The sequence below is a fragment of the Pyxicephalus adspersus genome, chromosome 1, assembly GCF_032062135.1.
Source record: "Pyxicephalus adspersus chromosome 1, UCB_Pads_2.0, whole genome shotgun sequence".
NCBI classification, from domain to species: domain Eukaryota; kingdom Metazoa; phylum Chordata; class Amphibia; order Anura; family Pyxicephalidae; genus Pyxicephalus; species Pyxicephalus adspersus.
This window is the reverse complement of record NC_092858.1, coordinates 89,610,733-89,635,131: the sequence shown is the minus strand read 5'-3', so window position 1 is coordinate 89,635,131 and position 24,399 is coordinate 89,610,733. Positions and strand designations below refer to the sequence as shown.

At 37.8% G+C, this 24,399-nt stretch overlaps 2 protein-coding genes across 3 annotated transcripts; both read right to left on the bottom strand.

Moving 5' to 3' along the window:
- Window positions 1–730: 730 nt before the first annotated feature.
- Window positions 731–17,132, bottom strand: DCDC2B (doublecortin domain containing 2B). Of its 2 annotated transcripts, XM_072418480.1 has the most exons (11): window positions 16,733–17,132; window positions 14,913–14,970; window positions 13,788–13,852; window positions 11,074–11,205; window positions 8,910–9,044; window positions 8,794–8,833; window positions 7,636–7,704; window positions 7,403–7,553; window positions 7,209–7,312; window positions 1,151–1,217; window positions 731–1,075 (listed from the first exon to the last, which is right to left on the bottom strand). In XM_072418480.1, coding segments are annotated over exons 1-11 (1,104 nt in total). In that variant the 5' UTR covers window positions 17,014–17,132; the 3' UTR covers window positions 731–1,073. The 2 variants fall into 2 exon arrangements, with proteins under 2 accessions (XP_072274581.1, XP_072274571.1); XM_072418470.1 differs by having other exon boundaries at window positions 731–1,217.
- Window positions 17,133–19,954: 2,822 nt separating this feature from the next.
- On the bottom strand, window positions 19,955–23,872 carry IQCC (IQ motif containing C). The gene is made up of 5 exons (XM_072418461.1): window positions 23,792–23,872; window positions 23,561–23,704; window positions 22,870–23,482; window positions 20,473–20,570; window positions 19,955–20,226 (listed from the first exon to the last, which is right to left on the bottom strand). The coding sequence occupies exons 1-5, from the start codon at window positions 23,825–23,827 to the stop codon at window positions 20,188–20,190; spliced, it is 930 nt and encodes a 309-aa protein (XP_072274562.1). The 5' UTR covers window positions 23,828–23,872; the 3' UTR covers window positions 19,955–20,187.
- Window positions 23,873–24,399: the final 527 nt, after the last annotated feature.

The window sequence follows — 24,399 nt, the reverse complement described above, 5'->3', positions numbered from 1 at the left end:
AGTACAATATGTGGCCTTTTGTGGCTCTAGATATGCCACTGTCTGCTATTTATCAAAACCAATGAACATTTTTTTGATAAAATATGCAAATCAGATAGCAATTCGTGTTCTTTTATTAAATACATTTTTAATGCATTGTGTGTAAAATTCTAAGTACACCAAAGCTGTACAAATTAGTATACCTTCGATGTTCCCATGTTTGTTTAGGTGAGCTGCCCTTATTAGTTAATATGAGACTGACATAGCAGGAGAAAAAAAATACTAATGATTACCATATTGTACACCTCTCCCATTTGTACATAAGAATGTCATCAGTTAGTGAAGAGAGCAGACTGTGGCTTTCCCTAACTTTCTCCCTAAGCATTCAGCATGTAATTTTTGTGTGCATAGGTGTGCTTCGCATAATGCCTGCTGTGATTATTTCTTTATGATGCACTTGGTGACTACTGAGTACAATTCACCAAAGGTACTGTGCCCATTGTGTATGAAAACAATGCATTATTACACACTTATAGAAGTAAAAGGAAAATTTTGATCTTGTTGAACATGGGCTGCAGCATTTGTGAGTAAGCATGCTGCAGTCATCATTCTGCTGATCATGCCCTGCTCTCAAATGAGATGTTTTCTTCATTTAGTTTGTTCATTACAGAATTGTTGCTCAGTAGTGTGCTCAATAGTGTGCTCAATAGTGCTATTTGAAAAATGACAGGTGATTGAGAATGTGTAGTTTTTGCAATTTATTTATTAAAAGTAAAAATTGGTACCAAAGTTTAATTTGTGACACAGTATATTTATGGAGAATAAAAATGAAGTGGCCCACCTAACCATGATTATATAAAATATTTTAATATCCTTGATTCTCTTTGGCTGTTTCAGTTGCCCATCAACTAGTGACAGAGGAATAAACATCGATGAGTGAAGAATTATCTGCATTGCAAAACATAAAAGCCTATTTTCCATTGGTTGCCTTAGAAAATTGACTTCAGCTGGAATTGTTATATTATGGCTTGTTATTGGTCATTTTCTTGCTTCTGAGAAGAGAGTAGGAGCTCTTATTGTCCAGAAACTTAGAGTCCTAGAAGACAGAAATAATGTGTACATTAAACTGTTCATAGACGATGATAGGTATATTACTGGTAAATTATCTTACAATCCACTTTGTGATGACTTCCTTTCTTTGGAGGAACAATTTCTTCCTGAACAATCTCTGCTTCTCTCTGTAGTAAATGACGAAAATATTTTGTATTTCAGTATGTTTATTCAATTTTTTTTCATTATAACACAAGCCAAAAGCACCAGCAGTGAAGACTTTTAGAGGAAAAGGCTGAATACAAGCCTCCACATCAGTCCATTGTGAAATGGTAAAGACAACATCATAAATTCAAAGTTATCAGATATAGCATGTAAAAGAAAAGGAATAGCCTTTGAGGTGAATATTTTGTCAGGGTAATAAACAGGTGTGGAAAGACTAGAGTATAAAAACAGACAAGGAAAAAACTTCTCCCATTAACCTGTATGGTAGCAGTTGGCTACTATTTTGTACAAGCAGTTGCATTCTTATTGCAGTGGTTTGCAGCAAGACTCATTGATGCAACATAGCTTCTAGCCATCCTTTAGTAGCCAGCTGCTTCAATTGATTTGAAGGGGGATGTGTTCCAGCTGCAGTAAGCTGCAATTTAATGCATTTTTGTTGTGGTTATTGTTAAAAAACTGGAGTTGGCCCATAATTCCTTTTCTTGCAGTGATCCACACCAACACTGCAGTTGGCACTAGAAAACACAAAGTATTTAAATAAGGGCACCTGGAAGCAGCTATCCAGCAGCTAGTATGGCACAAGTGTAAGAAACGAAAAAAATATATATATGAATCCCCAATTACTGTTAATTGGTGATACTTTTGTTGCACCATTTACCATGACAACATCAACTTGTAGTTGGATCCAAGCAGGGAAGTATTACTGGAGACCTTGGACTTCTATGCAACTTCTTGACAGTCCACTATCTCCTAAGGCAGATTCAGGTAATTCTCGCATATAGGAAACGCATATAAGACCACTTTCCAAAGAGTATAACAAGGGAGCTTAGAGAACTGAAAGTTGATCATTAGAGGTTTTCATGGATTTGCATGTACTCTCAAAGAGGGTGGACTAGTAGGTTCATAATCTTAGTTTAACCCTGATAAAAGGAAAAGTACTGAAATAATTCTTTCTGTTGCAATCCAAATTTCTGGGTCAAAAAGGCAGCACACATAATGTCCCTCCCTCAAAGTCCTCCTCTATTAAAAAAAACTTATTTCCCCAACACTGCTTAGAAACATGTTTGGGATAAAATCACTTACCTTTTGTGCCAAAAGCATAAGGAAGTTATAGAGAAGTTTTAGGACTTTCTGGGTGCATAAATTGTCGATTTATGTGTTCTATGTCCCTGTTACCCCAGACTCTTCTAGAGTATGGGTTTGGGCAGAGTCCAGAAGAGTTATAGAAAGTGGGTAATGAACATATTTTTTTTTATTTACTGGATCTGATATGTTTGGTCACTTTATATTAGCAGCTTTGACCCACAGTGAAGGTATCTCAAAGAGGGCAAGAGTGTGCATCGTAAGCTGTATCAATTATCCCTCATCAGTCATTTTGTATTGGGGGTAAGAACTTTCAGGCAACTGAATGAAGAGGAACTATACTTACAATTTTACAAAATGTTTTTTTGTCAAACAAATATGCTGTTATTCAAGTATTTGAATAATGCACTAAAATGATGTTTCTTGCAAAGCTTAAATGACTAGTTAAACAACATGAATCAAACTGCAGCAATATTTTAGTTTTATGTTTAGCAAAGCTAATTTACAAGGCATTGCATAATTTGCCCATATATTAGACAAACCAAGTATACGAAATATCACTTCAAGACAAAAGCATCTACAATCACTTTTAAAATGCATGCACTGAATGTGTAATGAAAGCAGGCCAGTTAGATGCTTAATATGTCTGTAATATCAGAGTTAGGTAAAGCATTTATTAAACATATTAAGGAGCTGTCAACTCCAAAAATGTTTCCCTACCATAGAAAAAAAAAACTACAGGTAGCTAGCCAGCCCATTTTTTTTTTTCGAATCCTAATCTACATCTTTTCTTTATATAAAAAAAAGTTATTGATGTGTAGTTTAGCACCTCTCTCCAGGATCACTCTATATTCTGAAATGCACATTACATTTCTCAAAGTATAGCAACAAAGCGACTTGTTAACATTTACATTAATTAACAAAGTACAGTTAGGTTTAGACATATTTGGACATTGATAAATGATTGTTATTTTAGCTGTTGTTTATTTCTAAATGTGAAATGAATGTGCAGACTGTCACCTTTAACTTAAGGACATTTACAACCTGATTGGGTAAATAGTTTAGTAATTACAGTACTTTTGTTCCCTCCCTGAAAAGTAATTAGGGATTTGACTGACACACTGTTATATGGCCAGATGTGAGCAGTTCCCTCGTTGTTTCATTAACAGTTAATCAGGTAAAAGGTCTGCAGTTGATTCCAAGTGTGAAATTTGCATATGGAAGCTGTTGCTGTGAACTCTCAATATAAGGGCTTAACAGCTGCCAATGCAGATAAAGCAGGTAATCATTAGGCTGGGAATACAAAACAAAACCCATCAGAAAATAAAGAAAGCAGAAATATTAGGAGGGGCAGCTTATTTATGTACTTTTTTTTTTAAATAAGAAACACTGCTCTCCTCAGCAACACCAAAAGTCCTGGGTGATTGAGGAGGACAACTTTACTGGATAACTGGAAAATTATTACCTTGACTAGGAATAACCCATTTGCAACATCAAGCCAAGTCAAGTCAAGAACACTCTAAAAGAGGTAGCTTTATAATTCTCAAAGAAACAATCAATCAGATCATGACTGTAGTAAATAGGTTTCCCACAAGGTGCAAAAATTGGTAGGCTAAAGAATAGAAAGGCCATAATATACTTTGCTAGAAAAAGAATGACAAAGGACTGTACTATTTTGACACAACAATATATACTTTTGACAAAATAATGTAAAAGCAACATTTTCCAGTATGAAGAAAAGAACAACTCATGATCTGATACTGCATCATCTGTAAAAGTTGACAGAGGCTATGGTATGGCATAGATATGTATAACTGCCAACAAAACTGGGTCAATTGTGTTTCTGATGATATGACTGCTGAAAAAAGTAGAAGGAAATCCTAAAGTCTGAAAGACTCAACCATTTTCTCAAACTCATCCAAATGCTTCATAATACTGCAGAACAATGACTCAAAACACAACTGTAAAGCAACTCAAGAGCAAGGTGGAAATTTTTGGCCAAGTCAGTCACTTCAACTACACTGAACAAACCTTTCAATTATTGAATACAGAAATATTAACAAAGGGACAACCATTGACAACCCATGTCCACGGGTTCCAGACTTAGTCACTGACTGCAAAGGATTTTTAATAACTTATTGAAAATTTTTGTTATAATAATGATAAACATAGTTATCCAGTTACTTTTGTAAATGAAGCCTATGTAGAAAAATTGATGTTATAACAAAACAGCTCCCATATATCATTTTTAACCCCTTGATTTAAAAACTTGATTCACATAAAGGTTACACTTTAATCACCTCTCGGTTGCTACCTTTCAGATTAAATGTAGTGGCATATAGAAGCACAATATTGACAAAAGTGTCATTGTCTAAATATTTATTAATTCAACTAAATCATTGTGTAGTAGAGTAAATCCTGACTTAAAGCTGAACTCTGAGATAAAGGTCTTTTGTCACCCAATCTTTTCCCTCTACAGTTTGTTAATCATTATAATTTGTTTAAATCGTAGTAGAAATCTAAGAATTTATTACCTATGATATAACTCACAGCAATTTGTTTAAAGCAGTGTCCCTTGACCTTTTTAACATAGAGAGAACCCCCTAAGTTACTTTTCAGGTCTTCATGGAACCCCTGCAATAAATTCTATATCCACAACTCACAGTACGTTAGTGTGGTTCTCAGTGGGAAGAATGCCTTTTACATGGAAGACTGCCACATATACTGATAGCCAAATAGTTCATTGATGTCTGTGACCTGAGAGGCACAAAATGCTCCTTGCTCAAAGAACCCCTAGAAGCTAGTGGAGGAACCCTGGCTGAGACGCTCTGGTTTAGAGGGACAGAGGCAGGACCTGTAAGTAGAGTGTATATGTGTGGATTGTGGCAGGGAAGTTTTATTCTCCTCCCCTGTAGCTAGAAAGCTTGCTTCTGCTCTGTTATCACCCCACAGCTGCAAGCTTTCCTTCAGTGAGGTAGGCAGAAATCTTTTTTGCCCTTTTTTTTTTTGCATGTATGCTATTACTGTAAATGTAATAGGAATTTGCAGTGTATTTGATACTGGTTACTGGTACTGGTTAGTGTTCAGAATACACAAGGTTATGGGTTTGAGGCTGTCTGTCAAGATTTAAGAGGTTGTAAAATTTCTGAAAAGTTCATAATTTTTCTGGAGTAACATCTAGCATTTTTGTAACTTCAAATCCTATTAACAAAATCTTATTGTAAATAATCACAATTTCTTGTGTTCTGACAGTAGGCAGGAAGGACTCCACCCAACATGTGTAGGACAGGAGAACATACTAAAAATATTATAGTAAATAGCAATACATCCAAGTTTTGAAGTACTTTAGGTAAAGCTTAACGTTTACATGGTAAACTATCACTGGACAGTCATGAGCCAACAACCATAGACATATAAGGCAGTACAACCAACTATTACACCAGAGAAGAACCTGTGCACCAGAGAATGCAGAGTGCTATGAATTTAGTATTCAAGGTATAGGACAGATGAGGAGGCTTCCTTACATGCAGCCAGTCCTGGGTAGTGGCCACACATGACGCTAACATTGTATGACAGATCAAGTCAGTGGAAGAGGGCTTAATGACACCTCCGGCCCATCATACAGGAAAAGAAGTGGTCTCACAATCAAAGTTGCTATACTTGTGTCTCGTGTATAAATAAATGAGACTTAATGAAAGGCATGGACTCTTCACAAGTGCAGTAAAAGATAAGGCTGGAGTTCAGCTTTAAGCAACAAGATTTTCCAACATACACATAAAAAATAAATACAGGTTTACCAACCCTGGTAGAATTTGTAAAATATTGGCCACCATTTGTAAAATATGATTGATCAAGCAAAATCACCCAAATTAACCAGTTTACATACGCTCAGCTGTTGTGACTGATAAAATACTAACAAATTGATCCACATAGATTCTAATTATGTGGCAAGACCTGTTATATCTTTGATTGTAATGGAATACAGAGGCAGTATTAGGAACTAAGGGTGTGAAAAAATTTCAAACCGGGACCATCTCATAATTTCCTAATGGCCTTGTTTTGTTAAATGCTTGTGTTATTTTAGTGGTGCCTTTTAGTTTAGTTTAGATTATTTTAGATACTGAAAAGTTGGGTCATAACATAGGGGCATAATAAAAACATGATGCAAAATTGGCCATACTATGAACGGTGGGCATTAAGTTGGAAAGTTGGGAGTAGAAAGGTGACAGAAATATAGAGGTTACTGGATTTCTATAACAACAACTAGGAACACTGCCCTGACCACTTTTTGACCACTTCATCTTCTTTTCACCCAGCTTAAAAAATGTCTGGGGAGAACACTGAATAACCTTTATGTCCAGAGCTAACACTTGAAGAATATTTATTACAATTTTGCAAATACTGTTGAAAGCCAGAGAATGATAAAAACTACTGTCATCCAAATTGCACTTTCAAATATAACCCAAACATATATTTTTATTGATAACATGATAGAAATAGTACTAAACGTTAAAACAAACCTTGGTAGTTTTATGATATATGTTTTTTTCACCATTTGTATTTCTAAATAACACTTTGATCGTTATGTCGCTATAAAACAGTGGTTTGCAATGCAAACCTATTCGTGACTTTTCCTTTGAAGCAAAGTGACACGTACTACCACAATGTAATGCTGTCATCACATAGAAAGTATTGTCAGGTGTTTTTATGTCAAGTCTTTTCTCACTGAAAAAAAACATTGCTTCTTGTATGTAGGCACCAGGAGTTTATACACTGAGGAAGAATCTGGTGGGACTTGAAGAGCGGAAACATTAGTTACCAAGGCCTAAAAGCATATATTAGCAATACTGCATTGACTGATCCTGACTTACCTGATCTACTGGGATTTCCACATGTGTATGTGAATCTTCCTTTACTTCTTGAGCTCCTTCAAGCTCACGTCGTACTGCCTTTACTTTAAATACACCTCCTTCATCTGAAAATGAAGTTATCAATCAATACATTTACCTATCAATACACAAAAAGCTTTAACGAGTGTGTAGATTATTCCAGGGAAGCTACTTACTAATGTTCTCATTCTGGTTGAGTCTGTTTTTCTGTGTTGGACGTACCTTCTCTGGTTTTGCATAAAAGGCAGAGTCTTCCTCTTTGCTTGAGTATTTGATATTGGAAGAATTTGGTACTGTACCTGTCGAATGGACCCTTCGTTCATCTCCCTACATAATTGTAAAAAAAATGAAAAAATTGTAGGTTTCAGAAAGCAAAGGCAAAAAGAAAAAGAAAATAGGATTCACATACCTGGAATGGAGAGTTGTTAAGGACAGAATCACTGACTCCGTCATGAGACACACTGTAATTCTTGACAGTCTAATAATATAGTAAAACAATCCTAAATTAGTGCTTTGTTTAATCACTCTAAGAAATATAAATCACATCTTCCTGTGTATATTAGTATGCAAATGTACTGACATTTCAGAAATATCAATGCTAGCTTTAATGGAGAATCCAAGGTCAGTATCACTGCTGCCATGCTGTGTTGGGCAGGCTGTGAACTTAACACCAAAAGCTTTTTAGTACAAATTGGATAGTGCTGATGTTTTTTTTTTTTTTTTTTTTTTCGTACAACAGGAGAATATTTTTATGCTAAAAATAAGTATACTGCTTCAGATGGGATGCTTTTGTTCCTGAAAATTTCTAAAACTTCTATTTTTCCCAAATCATCCCACAGGATAGTTCACTTGGAAGGTGGCTTCATCTTCTTGCAGATAACACAGGTTCACAGAGTATTAAAGGCTCTCAGGAGCCATCATTATTATTATTATTTTTATTATTAATAATAATATTAAATAGGATTTATTTAGCTACAACATTTTACGCAGTGCTGTACATTAAATAGGGGTTGCTGTACATTAAATGATTTGGACACATTTATTCAGCACATGTATGTGACAGAAACACCAAGTTTACTTTGTTTTTAAAACATTTGTGCTAATTCATCCACCAATAAGGATAACTTGTAATAGTAGAGATATGTAGACTACCATTACTGACCATTGTTTTTCAAGTGCTATTGTTTTGCTACTATGCTGATTTTTTAGCTGACTTTCTAAATCACTAGCATGGAATTGGAGAAACAAGCAATTATAACACTTTATGACACCCATGTGCTGCATACTTGTTCTCACTCAGAAATACTGAAGCAACACACAGCCAGGAAATCCATTTGTTTAGAATGCTATTGTGCTCAGGACCTATGTACTTTAAGACTAAACATATCCAACCACTGCAAATAAAAGCTAATGTAAACCAAAGCAAATAAAACCAGACAAGCCAGTGTATCTCATGCAAGGCCACTTGTTATTCCACAAACTATTTTATTACATTTCACACTCAAAGACATATCACAGAGTTGTTCAAAAACCATAAATCCATCTTTCTAAGAAAATGTTGGCTTACCACAATTTTAGGAACCCTGCGCTTATTACCAGCATGAGTTCTAAAGAAAGAAGAAATAGATATGATCAAAACAAAACAAGAAAATGTGGATTGTTGTCACACAATAAATAGCTTACTTGTTTCCTGCAGGTGGTGTTAAAAGTTCCTCATATGGGAGGCACTTAAACTTCTCGGATCCAACAACAACATAATATTCACCAGATACAAGCTCAGCTCCACTTGAAATAGAAACGCCATCCAGAGTGCAGATCCTGGGGAAGAGAAAACTTTCAATAAGCCCTACTTGGACATAATGGTAAAACACAAGACTAGCAAGAAAGGATAATATTACACAGTATTTATATAACACAATCATATTACACAGCGCTGTACAAAGTCCATAATCATGACACCAACTGTCCCTCATTATAGCTCACAATCCAATATCCCCACCATAGTCATATGTCATTATTGTAGTCAAATTGTGGGGGGAAGCCAATAAACCTAACTATATGTTTTTTGGTATGTGGGAGGAGACCCACACAAACACGGGGAGAACCTGCAAACTCCATGCAGTGTCCTGGCCAGGATTCAAACCTGGGACCTAGTGCTACAAAGGCAAGAGTGCTAACCACTGAGCCACTGCGCTGCCCTTGCATATTGCAAATAAATTGTATTAAAATGATTTAATAGCAAAAGTTCAGCTCCTATTATTACAGTATAATCTTTAGGCTATGTTCAGACTAGCAGGGAAGTTGCAGAGCGGTTATCACTTCCTCACTCCACTAAACCTCTTCCGGTGGTAGGACACTACATGTAGCGTTTCACCAATAGCAGCCCATAAAGATTAAGGGGGTTGCAGCCAGCAGTTCAATACCGCCAGCTGCTGCACACTAAAATGTTTGAACTCTGGTTGATTTCTAAACCAACACATCAGTATGAGAAGTCAAGTGGCTGGTTGAGGTTAGTAAGGTTCCAGTTACATGTAAGCCTCACAAGAAGGCATGTTCCTGCTGCAGGTTACAACATATCGTGAAGATCAGAACTTGAATGTGCTTTTAGAGATGGAAAATTGTACAAAGATGGTTTTGGCCATGAAAAAGAAAAAAAATACCATTTAATGGTTTGCAGACCCGAGACTGTAACTGTGGGGAGGCCCATAAAACATTTTCATGCCTAGCTTGTCTTTCTAGTCCATTTTACAATTTTTATTAGTGATACAAACAAAGTTGTTCATTGGATTTTAAACTGTATTGTGCATTGTGATAATGACCAAAATGGTCTTTATCACTGCTATCATTTAACTCTGCCTTTGTGATATATATATATATATATATATATATATATATATATATATATTTATATTTAAAAAAATGTAGAAAATGGCTAAATTACCTGGTTAGTTGATGCTTTTGCTCTAAAATTCACATGAATGCTATTAGGGGGTATTTGCCAACTGTTTTTAGCCTCTGAAATGCATCTCACAGTTTTTTTGGGGGGTAGGGAGGGTGTTCTGAGTTAAATTGTTCAAAACACATTTTCACATTTGTTCGGCAATGCAATCATCAGAATACTGCCTGCAATATTCAGGCTGTGCTAAGCATTCAATTCCATACCATTGGTCCCCCAGGAGGAGCTATAGTCAAGTATTAATCATGCAATACTGCATTCATGTGGACACAGCCTGTATATTTTGGTAATTTTATTATCGTTTGGAGAGTGGTCAATATCTGTCAGTCTGTACCTGGAAGAAATATGAACTATGTAAAGAAAAAATAATTTCTTTGTTTTATATTTCATTTCTTTAAAACATTTCTTTTTTTGTCACATGTCAAATTATATATTTTTAGGATACCATAACTGTAGTATGCCTAAAAAGCCTCTTCGTTGTTTGGTTTAGTAAATTATGACTTTAGCAGCTGCCTGAAGTGTTCAGCTGCCAATTCACATACCTCTTGCTGCAATAATCCATGGGTAAAGAGATTTGTGGACATCCTGTTAAATTGCTTGAATACTGTAACACTTATTTTCTTGCAATGTTTAGTGTCCCACTGCATTGTGCTGACCATGATTTTTGTATGGCTAGGCATTTTTATTTATGCTAATATGTATCAGAGTAAAAAGATTTACTTTTCCTGTTCTGGCTTTTCATCATATATTTGTGAGCTTCTACAAAGCCAGGATTCACAAGAGTGCTTGCAACGAATACCCTGTGAAGCGCCTTACAATTCTGATTTAATGATTGATATCCGTTGAAGTTCTTGAGCTACTTTTTCACAGTTATATTCACATTATATTTACCTTCTTACAGCTCCACTGTACAGGTTGGCCTTTTCAGTAAGCAGAGTTAAAACCAGCTCCCATTCTCTCTGGATACTTGGCGGTATTAGAACACGGATTGGAGGCGTCATAAGATCGCCATTACGGAAAACACTACCAGGAGAGAAAATTGTAATATTATAACAGGTACAAAAAGCAAAAGAGAATAACAAAAAAAGCAAATACTCCACATCAGGGGTGTGGTCGTAAAAAAAAGAAGAGGGGGCACGGTAATATCCATGGCAAGTGCGCATGTGCACCATTGTTATGTAAATGTGCCCGCCCCACTACACCTCTGCCTATATGTCACTCAAAGTGATAGACTGACGTTATAATACCAGAACCCGCCGGCTCTCCCGTCACAGGTCTGAGACGAGCGGTTTGTGCTCAGAGAGACAACCTGCCCACTGCCCTGAGCCTGAAATTCCATACGGGAGACATGGTCAGCAGCTCTGGCCGGTGCGCCTCCCCTCAGCAGGGTGGGGGGGGGTGGCGACCGTCCAGAGCCGTGGACCACCAAAGAATTCTTTGCAATATAGGAGTGGGCATTCCCCCAAAAAGTGTATGGCGTTTCCACCCATTCTCACCCCAGTAATATTATCTAATAGTTAAAAATTCACAAATGTCATGCAAATCATGCAAATACTATAGCGTATGTTACATTGCAAAATAATTTGAACCCCTGACCATTTTACCTCATTTCCTCTGAAAAACGGGTCCTAAAACTAAAATGATGTTATTATGGTTTTCACAATTATTTTATATTTAAAGTAAACTGGTCAGAAATCTGGGCAATTTATATTAAATAAATGTAAAGGCAGGAGGTTACACTATGTGACACTAAAGTCACATGTCACTTTAGAAAGGATCTTTGTTGAAGACCCTAGCAAGTCCTAATGTACACCACATGTGAATATGAACAAAACTAAAGAAAACATCAGTTTATTGTTTAAAAATACATACAAAGGTTTGTAAACACCCACAGAAAACATTAATACATTATGCTCTGGAACAGTGCCCACAGACCACTAAATTCATAGTTTTAAATCTTGCGCATGTGCAGGGAGCTGTGTGTCACTCATAGGGGAAGAAACTTCCCCCAGAGTGACGGGATGATACTGGAACCTGCCTACTTCTCCCATTCTAGGCTCAGACCTGCTTGCTAAACATCCTGGGGGGACAGTAGCGCAGGGCTGTGGACACAACAAAAGTTGTGTCCATATGGTGGGAATCGGAGGGGTCAGAAATCACCAATATTTTCTGGTGGACCACCTGTTGGCGACTGCTGCTCTGGAATGCTTAGTCTTAAGAATATCCCTAAGACTAAGCACTTACAGTGGATGCCAGTTTAGAGTTGGAAAACTAAAATTGGAGAAAAGTTGTACCTGTCAAATATATAAAGAGCTTTACATAGCAGTTGCCTAGATGGGAGCATGACATTAAGAAGGACTACTCAGAAAAGAACCTTGTGAAAGCTCATTGGATGAAAATAGGAGCACTCTTCTCAAAGCACAATGTAAAAAACTAAATGAGTCCATTCAGTTATTATATGGGAAAAGCTTTGTAGCTTGATGATTTTCAGATAAAATGATCATAGTATTCACATAAATTGCTATGGGCCAGGGCGACTATGAGAACATGTTCCAAGTGACAGGCAAGAATATGCCTGAAAATGCAACAGAGAAAAGCTGTATTCTTTCAAGTAAACTGACACGGATATTCTAATCTACTTTAGAAGGGCATTAACCCACACACGTCATCTTTATGCTCAGGCCAACTAATCACAACTACCTCTTTAAGGTATTTTCACAAAATTACATTTATATACTTTAGGGCAACTGAAAATAATTGTGCCTGGAGTTTATTATTATTGTTATTTTTAGTCTGAGCACCAGTGAGAAATTGTAGAATAGAAGCATGTGTCACCATTGTAAGTCTATGGAAAAGTAGCAGGTGCTAACACAATTCTAATATTGGAACTGTTTTTCATTAAAGGAGAGTTTGGTTAAGAATCGAAATGCCTTTTCAATGCATTATTATGTCAGAAATGTTCACTTCCACATGGAAGTCAAGTATATATTTTATTTTGTTTATATAAAAAAAAAGTTATTAAAAAAAAAATTCTCATTTACCTTGATCCCACAAGGACCAATGTCATGCTTTACCCCATGCATAATGTACTGATATGCATTGTGCTGAGGCTGCACATTTATTGTGAATAGACTGACAACCTCTATGTAGGCAAATAAAGAAGCACACCTTTATTAAAGTAGTGCACCACAAACTGTTTGCATGGTTTGCTTGCAGTTTACTGCTTTTACTATTGTGTGTAAATATGTATATATATAAATAGACTTGCACTTATATGTGGTATGTATGGATAGAAATACATAGCACATTACAGCTTGGAGAGTGTCAGTCTGGCTATCCACCTTCACTTTAGGATGGGGAAGTACTAGTGAAGGTGTATTTTTGTGTTGTGGAAGACAGTGGGTAGTGTTTTTGTTTAGTGCTTGTGTTGGAAATGTATTTACAGCATACTAACAGCAAGAGTTTTGTACCATTTGTGCTCCTTTTTTTACTTTATCTTTACTTTATATCTCCACATATCTGTCATGTTTTCTCTGAATGAACAGATTAACAGTCTTGAAATATTGCCAGACCAGTATAAGCATACAGTATGTGTAAATACTCACTGAATAATACATGGAAGATGAGATTCCTCCCTCCAGCGGCCCATGAATTTCGGCTTGCGGGAGATCTGGGAAAATCAACATTAGGGTGGGAGAATATCTCTGCCAACATTAATTATATTGTCCTCTGCTTGGTAAATGCCCTTCCTAAATGCTTGATCCCTTTACCTCTGAACACAGAGAGACTAGTTCAACACCCTTCCTGTCGACCTAATTCACACACCTCTCCCTCCTGAACTGTTGACTCATTGTGCTACAAAATACTACAATACTTTCAACTGCTCATAGATAGTTCACATTCAGCTTATGGCTCCGTCAGCTCAATTAAATTGGACCTATCCCACATTTCGGAAATATCGGTCATTATTGGATTTAATTCTGATTTGTAAGGTGTTAATACTTTATATTCAGTAATATATAAATTTTAGAACAAAAGTTAGCTTTCACATGATCTTTTTGCTCTGTACACCAATTGCAAGAGAAATTACACTGAAATGCATGAAACTATTTCAGCAGAAATGTTGGATGCATGCTGGGAAATGTCTGTCCCTAATTAACTTGGTTGTGCACTTTTTAAAAAAAATTTTATTCACCATAATGTACACATGAAAAAAGTTCACTTAAGATGCATATTTTTAAACCAGCAAATTGTCTTTATTTATTCTCTCTCTATCGTTATCTATCTATCTATCTATCTATCTATCTATCTATCCTATTACATATATATATATATATATATATATATATATTTATCTCTATATATATCTATATACACCTACAGTCTGCCATAGTCAGGTTGAGAAGATTGTTGAAAGTAATCTAACAGTCAACCAGAAATGAATTAATTGGGGTTTTAGGAGGCCACAAAATAATAATAAACTGAGTTGGGGCCATCAAACTTGACAAAAGCTAATTTCTGGGACAAAATATAAAAAGACTGACCAGTTCTGATCTACAGCACAATCTTAATTAAATTTTTTCTCATGGGACAGGTTTAGGTCTTTAGATCTTATTTCATGATCTAATGTAAATGTTATAGTTCCTGTGTGTCCCTACCTTGAACAGTATAAAGAAAATATTGTAGGACACATCATTAACACAAAACATCTATACATTCTTTGAACTTACCTGTTGAACATCCTTAACTTTAATGGTGACGGTTGGCTTAACCTCAGTGTGAAGGTAGCTGTGATAATACATTAGATAATTGAGGTTAGATATGTAACAAGCTCCTCTCTGTAGAATAAAAGTCTCCTCCTGAGTTGTACAAAGTGTAAAAGAAATATAAAGTGATCCTTGTTCAATAATAAAGCTTAAATCTTTATGCCTTACATATTGCTAAGTGTCATACCATACATGGAAAAAAAAAACAAAAGAATTCTGCAAGTTGTCATAAAGAATTGGCAACGCAAAGCAAATACACTTCATAATTCATATTACACTTGTGCTTTACAAGTGGTGCTTTTCAAGAAATGTGTTTAGACTACAAAGCTGCATTGGACAAAAATTTGTATGGTTTGTAAGGCGTTGAGCAAGTCTGCACCCATGGAATAAATGTTTCCAGTTACTCCTCTGGTAATCAATGTAAATAAGGATGGAAAATACCATAGGTACTTATTGCACTACTTGTGAAACTATCATGAAGAGATGTTACCCAAGATGAATGATCATGCTAGTCTCAGTTAACAGCCTGACATGTTTACAGATGTCCCCCAACTTTGTTCAATCAATCCTGGATGACTGATGAACAACCAGTCTGAGATAATCTCTGTACTTTGCTATTGGGGAGAACACAGCGGGGTGCTGCTGACTTGTCCTCCCCCTACCCCTCTCCAAAGAACAGAACAGAACTGTGTGCACAGCACTCATTTATTCTTCTGTCAATGGAAGCAATAACGAAAGAACAACCCTAGTATTATGTAATGTACAAGACTGTAGAGAGTGAGGCTTGTCCATTGTATACTAGTTATAGGACAGACATAAACGCTTCCCTGCTCTTGGTGCTGGAGTGGTGAAAGTTATATGGGGAGTGAGTTACACAAGAAACATAGTAGATCTGTTTCATGGGGTGCATCAAAACAGCAAGAAAGCCTTTCTACGGTAGTTGTTATCTTGGACTACAATAGTTAATCTCTATAATGTACAGAAGAAAGAATTGGCAGGTTTGAACACTTTAGCAAAAGACAACTGGGCAGGCCTGACATCACTCAGAAAAGCTATGTGCAAGCCGAGTGCTTTTCTGGCAGATCATCTGGTATTTTCTGTACTTGCGGGGTTTTTGAACTATAAAACAGGAGAAAGTTACATTTATTCCAGAGTTTTTTTTTGGCCTGATATCCACTTTAAGACACTGGAAAACAAAATTATTTTGTGTGGCTTGCATACCAGTTATTCAACAATAACCAAAGAACAATAATGCCCATCAATAAAAGGCCAGCAGTATAAATGTTTTTTTTTTATTCCATGGTGTTAAAAATGTGTGTATGAATCTCCACAAAAAAACATAATACACAAAACAAGGTAATTGGAGGTGGCAAACATATTAGTCAGTTACAAAAAATGTTACATTTTCTATGAAAAAAAGCTGATAATGTGCATAAAAGAGATTCCTTATGTCCTCACGTCAACTGTAAAACAACATTACAATACAACAATAATTTGTTTGTACTAGTACATGGATATCATGCTATATTTCTCCACCCTCTGTGATCAGCCTGGCATATTATACAATATACACAAACATACAGCCTTTGTCCTGGAATAGTCTTATGGACAGTAATGATAGTGGAAGAATGATGACTGATGTTTGCTAGGTGTGGATATAAAGATATGTATATAGCATGTTACAAAAGGAAGTATGATTTTACAAAAAGCAGGTGTATATATATCTAGGGAACATACCATAGGAATATAAAAATAGTTATTCATATAACAAAATATATACTTACTCTAGTTTTCTGAATTTTTCATTTCCCCCGGCCACATACTGCCCCCGATTATTCAGGTCACTGAGCTGTGTCACGCGGTGCCCATTGCGCGGGGTGTAGATGTTCCGCACAGCAGTTGGAGCCTGTATACTTCTAGTCACATCATTGAGGAAGGCCTCAAATGTTACATATTGCCTTTCATTGACCACCATCCGGCGACCATTATGGAAAGGATCCCCATTTCGGAACACCAAGACATTTTTGCCATGTGGGACCAGTTGTACCCCCGAAGGGGAGCTCATCCTTGAGTAGTAAAATAATAATAAAAAGGACAACAAAATGCAACCAATCACCTTGAAAATATATGGATATGACAGTTCTATTACTATACACAAAACACTTGTTGCAGAGCTCTGTGTCCTACCTGTCTATCATTTAGTTGCTGTGACTCTTAGTAGTTGCCAGGTGACAATTGGTTACCACTGTGTGTAGGAGAAGGAGGAGAGTGCTGAGTTACAGGAGTCACACCTCCTAAACAAAAACTGCAGATCATTTTACTAATTCTCACATGTACCTGCAAACAGCTGACACTATAGCACCTTACCTAATCACACATCAGAAAGTGCATATGGGGTGACTAGGACTGAGGACAGATCTTCCCATGTTAGTTTACACGGCCGCTGTGGGGTTTGGGGCAGCATATGTCCCAGATCTGTTCAACGTCAGTCTTCTAGATTGAGGATCTACACACATTTTATCATTAAATAGAAAGATAATCTAGTAAGGAGTGCTGTACAAAGAGCTAGACAATGATTCTTTATATGTAAATCATTGCTTATAAGTGGCCCACAAGAACTGAGTTTGGACATCCCTGCCCTAATGCATGCCTACTTGTGAAAGGCTGTTCTGTCTTCTAAAGAGAATAGAATATGATTGCAATAATTTGGCAACATGTTTGAAAATCTGTGTGTACCTTAATGAGAGTCTGACATTTATAATTGCTCATTGCCTAACATCAATTAACCTCAGTACAGGCTCTGCATGCTGAATCATGATAATCAAACCTAAAGCTATGTATAGATGTAAAAAGGAAACTCACTGTAAATGATTGTTGATGAGTAAGCTCAAAAAGCTCTATTTTTCTACACAGAGGCATCTTGCCCTTTAAGCTACGTACACACGTCAGATTTTTATCGCCCGATAATCGGCATCGGCCAATTATTGGGCGAAAATCTGCCGTGTGTACAGTCTTTGTCGTCCATCGTCCGAAAGACCGTCCTGCCGGATCCACGGACGATGGACAACAACCGATCCTAATGAAAGGGAAGGGGAGAGCGCGCAGCAGGGTGCCGCTCCGTCGCTCTCCCCCTCCCCTCTCCATAGAGCATGAACGGTGCTGTATGTACAGCACCGTTCATGCATTGTGCACTCCCTTGTCGTTGGAAAGGATCGTGAAAGATCCTTTCCAACGACAAAAATTGCAGGTGTGTACGCAGCTTAAGGCAGCTAAGGTGGTCACCTTAGCCCCTATAATTGCAAAGGCCTCCTGCAATGCACAGCACAGCTTTCCCTGAGCAATCGTCATGTGCCTGAAGACCTTATATAATAAATATCCTTCCTCCAAATTCTTTATGCTATGGTCACATGATTGTGTCTCTAGCCTGATATGTGTGACAATTGTAGTTCTGCTTTAAACTTATTGTAAAACGCCTTGTTAAATTTAACTACTAACCGAAGCATTGCCTTGATACTTCATCATTTTGATCAGTACCGTATGCCTGTCATAAAATTAAGGCAACCCAGCTGGATACAGATAATGTTCTTTGTTGGGTAAATAAAATACTGTTTGCACTCAGTGGCACTCACATCCTGCTGATCTCAATCAGCACTGTATAATCAAACAATGTTATAATTATATTTTTCTTTACATTTGTTTTTAAATAAATGCATTTCCTGTCTTACACTTGCTTGCTAATTTGTTTAGGATAATTACATGCAAGGATGTTTTTTAATAAACTGTCCATTGTATTGTGGTCAGATTGGACAACATTGTACTATAGGAACTGTATGATCCACATACATGCACATGAACTAAACAGTATGAATTCTATAACTGATAAAAATAACATTACTGTATAACCACTCCCACTTCCCCTTAGGCTCTGAATTTTGTTGCGGCATCCCTGAGCATAATGTATAATAGAACTTATGGACTGTGGCAGTCAAGAGTACACAACATACAGCTATGATATGGAAAACAGTGGGCGAGGACATACATTTGACATTATACGTGTGTATGTCTATCCCTCCATCAAAGAGATAAGAAGTGGGTGTGGACATCCTTTTAGCTGTACCAACATGCTGTGGGGGATTGCTTGTAGCAACAGGCTTGCAACAGTTCAAATAGAGCAACACATGGTCAGTTTTTAGAAAAAAATAATTCAGGATCCTGCCTGAATGCTTCATTGTGTCACAAGGAGGAAGGTTACACAATGTAAACAAAAACAAAACAAATTCTAACTTGACTGGGCTACTAACTCTGTGGTAAATCCGTCTCTGGCTAATCATATACTACAAATTCCTTTTACATAATCCATGAGCCTACTCTAAGGTCTTTTTTCCTCCTCCTTTTCCTTGGAGAATTGGGAAACCACTGAGCTCCAAGCATTCCGCTGCTGCAACTCTAAATAAAGCATCTGTGCTCTCTAAGTTGGGGTTAGAACCCAGACATGGACCGGCAAGCCAAGGAACCCTTCCAACTCTTGGCCAGCTCCAGGACCCTTTAAATTGGCTTTTCATAAAAGTCAAATATCTACCAAGAGTTCCATAGAGCCCTCAACAGACAAAGCGCCTTAGCCTGGGCGCTATACACAACCCCTCCAAGAAAAAACAATTTTTCCAGTTTGAGGACACACTATTCTGTCTACCTAACAATTCTTAAAAACAGTTACTATTTACATTCAGAATAAAATGAATAGTTTTTATTAGCAAAGAAAACATAAACCAAAAATGTTTTGTTGTCTCCTAACTCTGGTGTACTGCTAACTGCCTCGGTTTTACCTTTCATTGCTTTGTATCCACAAATGTTCATCAGATGCTTAACATGACATATTCCTCTCACCACAATACTCTTATCATGGTCCTCCCAATGTGTGATGAATATCCATCTGTTGTATGTAAGGTACATGTAATATACTATATGTAATATATACTAGCTCAATAATAAAAATAAATAAAATTAAACATCTTTAGAAAAAATATTTAATTTATTTTAGCTAGAAACATAAGCAGTAAAAAAAATAAACAAATCAATGTAATGTCAGTTGTAAATTGATCTTTTGCATCATTGATACAATCTTTATGTCTGATACACTTCCCAGCTGAAATTCAATGTAGTCCACAACTTCTTTGATAGGCAATAAATAAATGAGCTCTGATGGGAATGGGATGTCTTGCTTTCATGATGTATACTCTACTCAGTTCTGGATTCCCAGCCTTTGCCTTACCATTAGATACTGTGAAAAAAAAATACATATGTTAATATGTTAGGATATAAACAACATTGATTAAGGCCCCCCGGCAATAGCCAATCAATATTAAATACAAGCACTGTGCTAATAGCAGTCCCCTGTAACATGGAACTCACTATAGGAGAGGGAGCGCAATGAGGAAATCGGTCATTCTGTAGTGCTCATGTGTTATTAAGGAGCATACAGATAGAGGAAGCAGAATAACACCGATAAATGGCAAATAGGACTTACATTTTTTCTACTGGATATTGCTTGCTGTACCCACAATATCTCCATGGCCAAGTGACTTCTATGCATTTGGAGCTCCTTTAGATTCTTCGAAGAGAGATCTAAATTAAAGATACATCATTAACTTATGGAGAAACTACAAACAATGTTAAAACATCATGCAATGGTTAAAGACCCCATGAATCCCATGAATACAGTTCAGATTGGGGGAAGAGAGACAGCAGTGTCAGAAAATCAGCCAACCCTGAAAAGAGGAGAGAGCACAAGGATGGTTTCTCATTTATTCCTCTGGTACTGCACTAGGCAGTCACAGGCTAAAGTAAGTCTTGGGCTGCGTACACACACTCAATTAATGTCCTTGGAATTTAACTTTCACGATCGTTTCCAGGGCCAAACAAAGATGAACGAATGAGTGTTGTACATACAGAGCTTTTTTTGTTCTTTGGAGAGGGGAGAATGAGCAAGGAGCACCCACTGCGTTTTCCTTTCTTCACCTCTATGGTGGCTGTCCATAGTTTTGTCGTTGGATGACTGCTGTAAATGTGTCATATTCCTGCCTGAGATGAAACCAACAGCTCACATCAGGTGAGAAATCTGATGTGTTTACATTGCCTTAGACTGCACTGAATTGCCTAACTGCAGTACAATTTGCAGAAAGGATACAGACAGTGTGGGAACTTTTTTGTGTGTTCGGGTAGAAGTACCTGGATCAAAAACTGGAGAAATATGACTACAAATCCATTTAAAGGTAAAACAATTCACTTACACAAGTTTGATTTCAAATAAAGCTTTTGCTCTTCGGAAAGTTTAAAACTTTGTTTTTTTTTTTTTTAAATAATTTCATATAGCAGAAACCTTATATGACTTACTTCCAAAGAATATTTCCCAATGCCTATCTACTTATCTAACAAATATAGGTACCTACATGTCAAAAACTAAATTAACCAATCCTGAGCAGCCCAAATATTTGGATTTATTTTCTTTTGCTATTTATGTACACATATATAAATATTGCAATATAAATATTCATATGTTTCAAAATAAATAATTGTGCAAAAAAACACAACTACTGATTTGAAACAGAAAAAATAAGTGTTCTATCATCAATAAGTACTCTCTCACTTTGCCTGCTGCATGGTTACTCTGGGTTAGTAACTTCTAAAACATTAAAGCCAAACAGAGGCAGGTGACCACTACCCTGAGGCTAACAGCAGCCACAGCGATGGCTTGTAAACAGTCGGGCCATTACAGTGTCTAGGAGTCAGCTAACAATAGTTTAGCAGACTGTTGGCTTTTTAGTATATGAAATTCTGATGGCTATAAAGTCACCTGATCAAATGTATAAACCTTGGAAGGTGATAAAGCAAATGCAAATGTCATTTCACTGACATCTCCCCTGTGAACCTGCAGCGGTTCCAAGCCATCATTCCGTAGCCAGTGCTGACCAAAGTAGAAATTGGCAGAACAGAAAGTGTTTGCTCAAACTGCTTTATGCAATGACATTAGAGTCTAATCCTGAGGCTTCTGAAGTCTCCTTAAAGCGAGCCTGTCACCTGAACAAAACTTATTTACCCTCGTGTGATAGAATAAAGGTAAATATTACTAAATAAAGTTCTTTGACATATAAAAATAAATAAAAGTGTAAAGTAAGTACATGTACAAAAAAACAATTGTGAATGCCAGAGTGTAAAGGCTTTTAAATCCTTGCTAGTGGATAATTCTGGGTACTATAGTTTGATTTTAAAAAGTTGAATCAGCTTTCATCTGATGCCCCCAGTGGAACATATAGATAATCTCAGGTAATAAAATCTGAACATACAAAATAAAAAAATAATTTTACCTTTTCAGATTGGGCCACATAGATTAGTTTTAGATACAACTACAAAGTCTGGATCCAGTTTTTAGACCAAACCAACTACCATACACAGCAGGTTTAGCTGGTCAGTCATTCTAACTAGTCAATTTTACTACCATAACCGAAACTCAGCACATTGTATTGTTCAAGTGAACTATCCCACGTATTCTCAGTTTGGTTATAATGTGGCAGAGATCAAACACTATTTATGCAACATTTATAACTCTCATCTCCAGTAAACATGATAACTTTACATGTATTAGCTGCTCACTCCTGAGGGCTTTATTGATTACACCCAGTGATTTCATTGCAGAGATCTGACAAGACACCTGCTAGGTGAAAGGCAGAGCCCGCCAATTGCTAATGGCAGAGGTACAAGTCCGACTCCGATCACATCAGACCTCTAAAATGAGATCTCTGCAAAGGTCTCACTCTGCAGCTGCTGGCAGGAGGACTTTTTTACTTTTCTGTGGCTGTTCAAAAGACAAAAACTGCGAGACAGTGAACATCTTTTGTTTTGATGAGCTCAGAGTTGAGCTTCTCACCTGTGTCTATAGTTTTGTCACTCCACACGGAGCTGCATCTTGTCCACTCTAAACTCTCATACTTTTGATCTGCGTTACTCGTTATGGTGGGATAAGGGAGAAAGTGCTGAGTTTGTGTTGCTAGTGAAGTGTTCTCTCTTTCCGAAACACTTGTCTTGGGAAGGATACTTTCCCTTACTGGGGTCTCAGTCTGTAAAGGGTGGGGGTCTAGTTTCAAGGCATCAGATTCTGGCACAAGGTTTTCTCTGACAGCAGTCTCTAGGTGACGGATCTCTGTCTCTCCGACAGCAATCTGCAGGTGACGGTTCTCTGTCTCTGTGACAGCAGTCTGCAGGTGACGGTTCTCTGTCTCTCTGACAGCAGTCTCTGGCACTTGGCGCTCTCTTGTAGGAACACCCTGATGCCGGATTTCATTGCCTGGTCCAGGTTCTTCCAGTGGTTTAGCGATCCCTGGCAGCGGGCACTGTGATCTCTCTGATGATGGGTCCCCTCTATGCAGGCCATTCCTGTGCTCGGTTTGTGGGGTCACATCTGCCGGTGTACACGGTGCTGGCCCCAGTGCAGCTTTCTTTCTGTCAGTATATGATGTGATGGAGTTTCCTCTGTTCTGAGCCTAGACAGGGAGAGATGTCACACAGAGGAGGCCACCATACACATACATGTTATATATATATTATATGCACACACTGACCTCCGGTGTGAACTCGGGCACAGATAGGAGGCGGCTCCCCCAGTGTACGGTGCCCCGGTCCCCCTCTATCTCCCTTACCACAGCCTCATAGTCCTCCAGCACTGTGCGGAGTCTCCGGCGGAGCAGCAGCCCGCGTGTGTGAGCCTGAAGGACAGAACACAATGGCAGCCGTATTATAAGATTGTCCCATACTGAAGCCCGGCACCCGACAGCCGTATACCGGAGCCTCACCTGCAAAACTACGGCAGCCGCTTCCTCTGCCTCCATCACTCAAATGTAACCACCATGACCTGCCACTAGGGGGACCCGGAAGTGATGTCCGCGGAGAAACAGAAAGTGGGCGGAGCATAGACAGAGCGCCGCCAGAGCCCGGGAATGTCAGAATTCTGTCACCGAGTTACTATAGGTTAGGTAATGGGGTGATAGAAAGTGGCGTGCCTGCTACAGGGGGAAAAGACTTGGTAGACAGGGTAGGTATATTGGTCAGTTCCATGGGGCGGCATATGGCTGCAGGGGGCAGCACTGGGTGACGGGAGGGGAATTGGATGATTGGGGCGCATTGTGTGTTCTGGGGGTTTTATGGGAGTGCAGAGGAGGGGACACTGCCAGCGCTTTAGGATGACATGGGGGTGCTCAATTGGGGAAGGTGAGTGATGGGGTCACTGCAAGGTAAGCTAGGGTAGGTGAGGGTCATAGATTTACAGGTTGATGGGGTGCAATGACAGAGACTGACATGAGGGGGCAGTGCATATCCCTGAAAAAATAAGAGCACGCGTCCACTAAGTGAATGAATGAGAGCACCCGTTCACTAGGTGAATAAATGAAAACGTGTTCACTAG

What these genes read in the sequence shown, in the direction of transcription:
- DCDC2B (XM_072418470.1), bottom strand. Translation starts at nt 17,013, where the DNA reads ATGAGCTCCCCTTCGGGGGTACAACTGGTCCCACATGGCAAAAATGTC. An exon ending in AAGTTAAGGATGTTCAACAG is followed by an intron (nt 13,853 to 14,912) that starts GTAAGTTCAAAG and finishes TGATTTTCCCAG; the next exon opens with ATCTCCCGCAAGCCGAAATT. An exon ending in TACAGTGGAGCTGTAAGAAG is followed by an intron (nt 9,045 to 11,073) that starts GTAAATATAATG and finishes TCTCTTCCCCAG; the next exon opens with GATCTGCACTCTGGATGGCG.
- IQCC (XM_072418461.1), bottom strand. Translation starts at nt 23,827, where the DNA reads ATGGAGGCAGAGGAAGCGGCTGCCGTAGTTTTGCAG. An exon ending in TGCCCGAGTTCACACCGGAG is followed by an intron (nt 23,483 to 23,560) that starts GTCAGTGTGTGC and finishes CTCCCTGTCTAG; the next exon opens with GCTCAGAACAGAGGAAACTC. An exon ending in CAATATCCAGTAGAAAAAAT is followed by an intron (nt 20,227 to 20,472) that starts GTAAGTCCTATT and finishes TTTTTTTCACAG; the next exon opens with TATCTAATGGTAAGGCAAAG.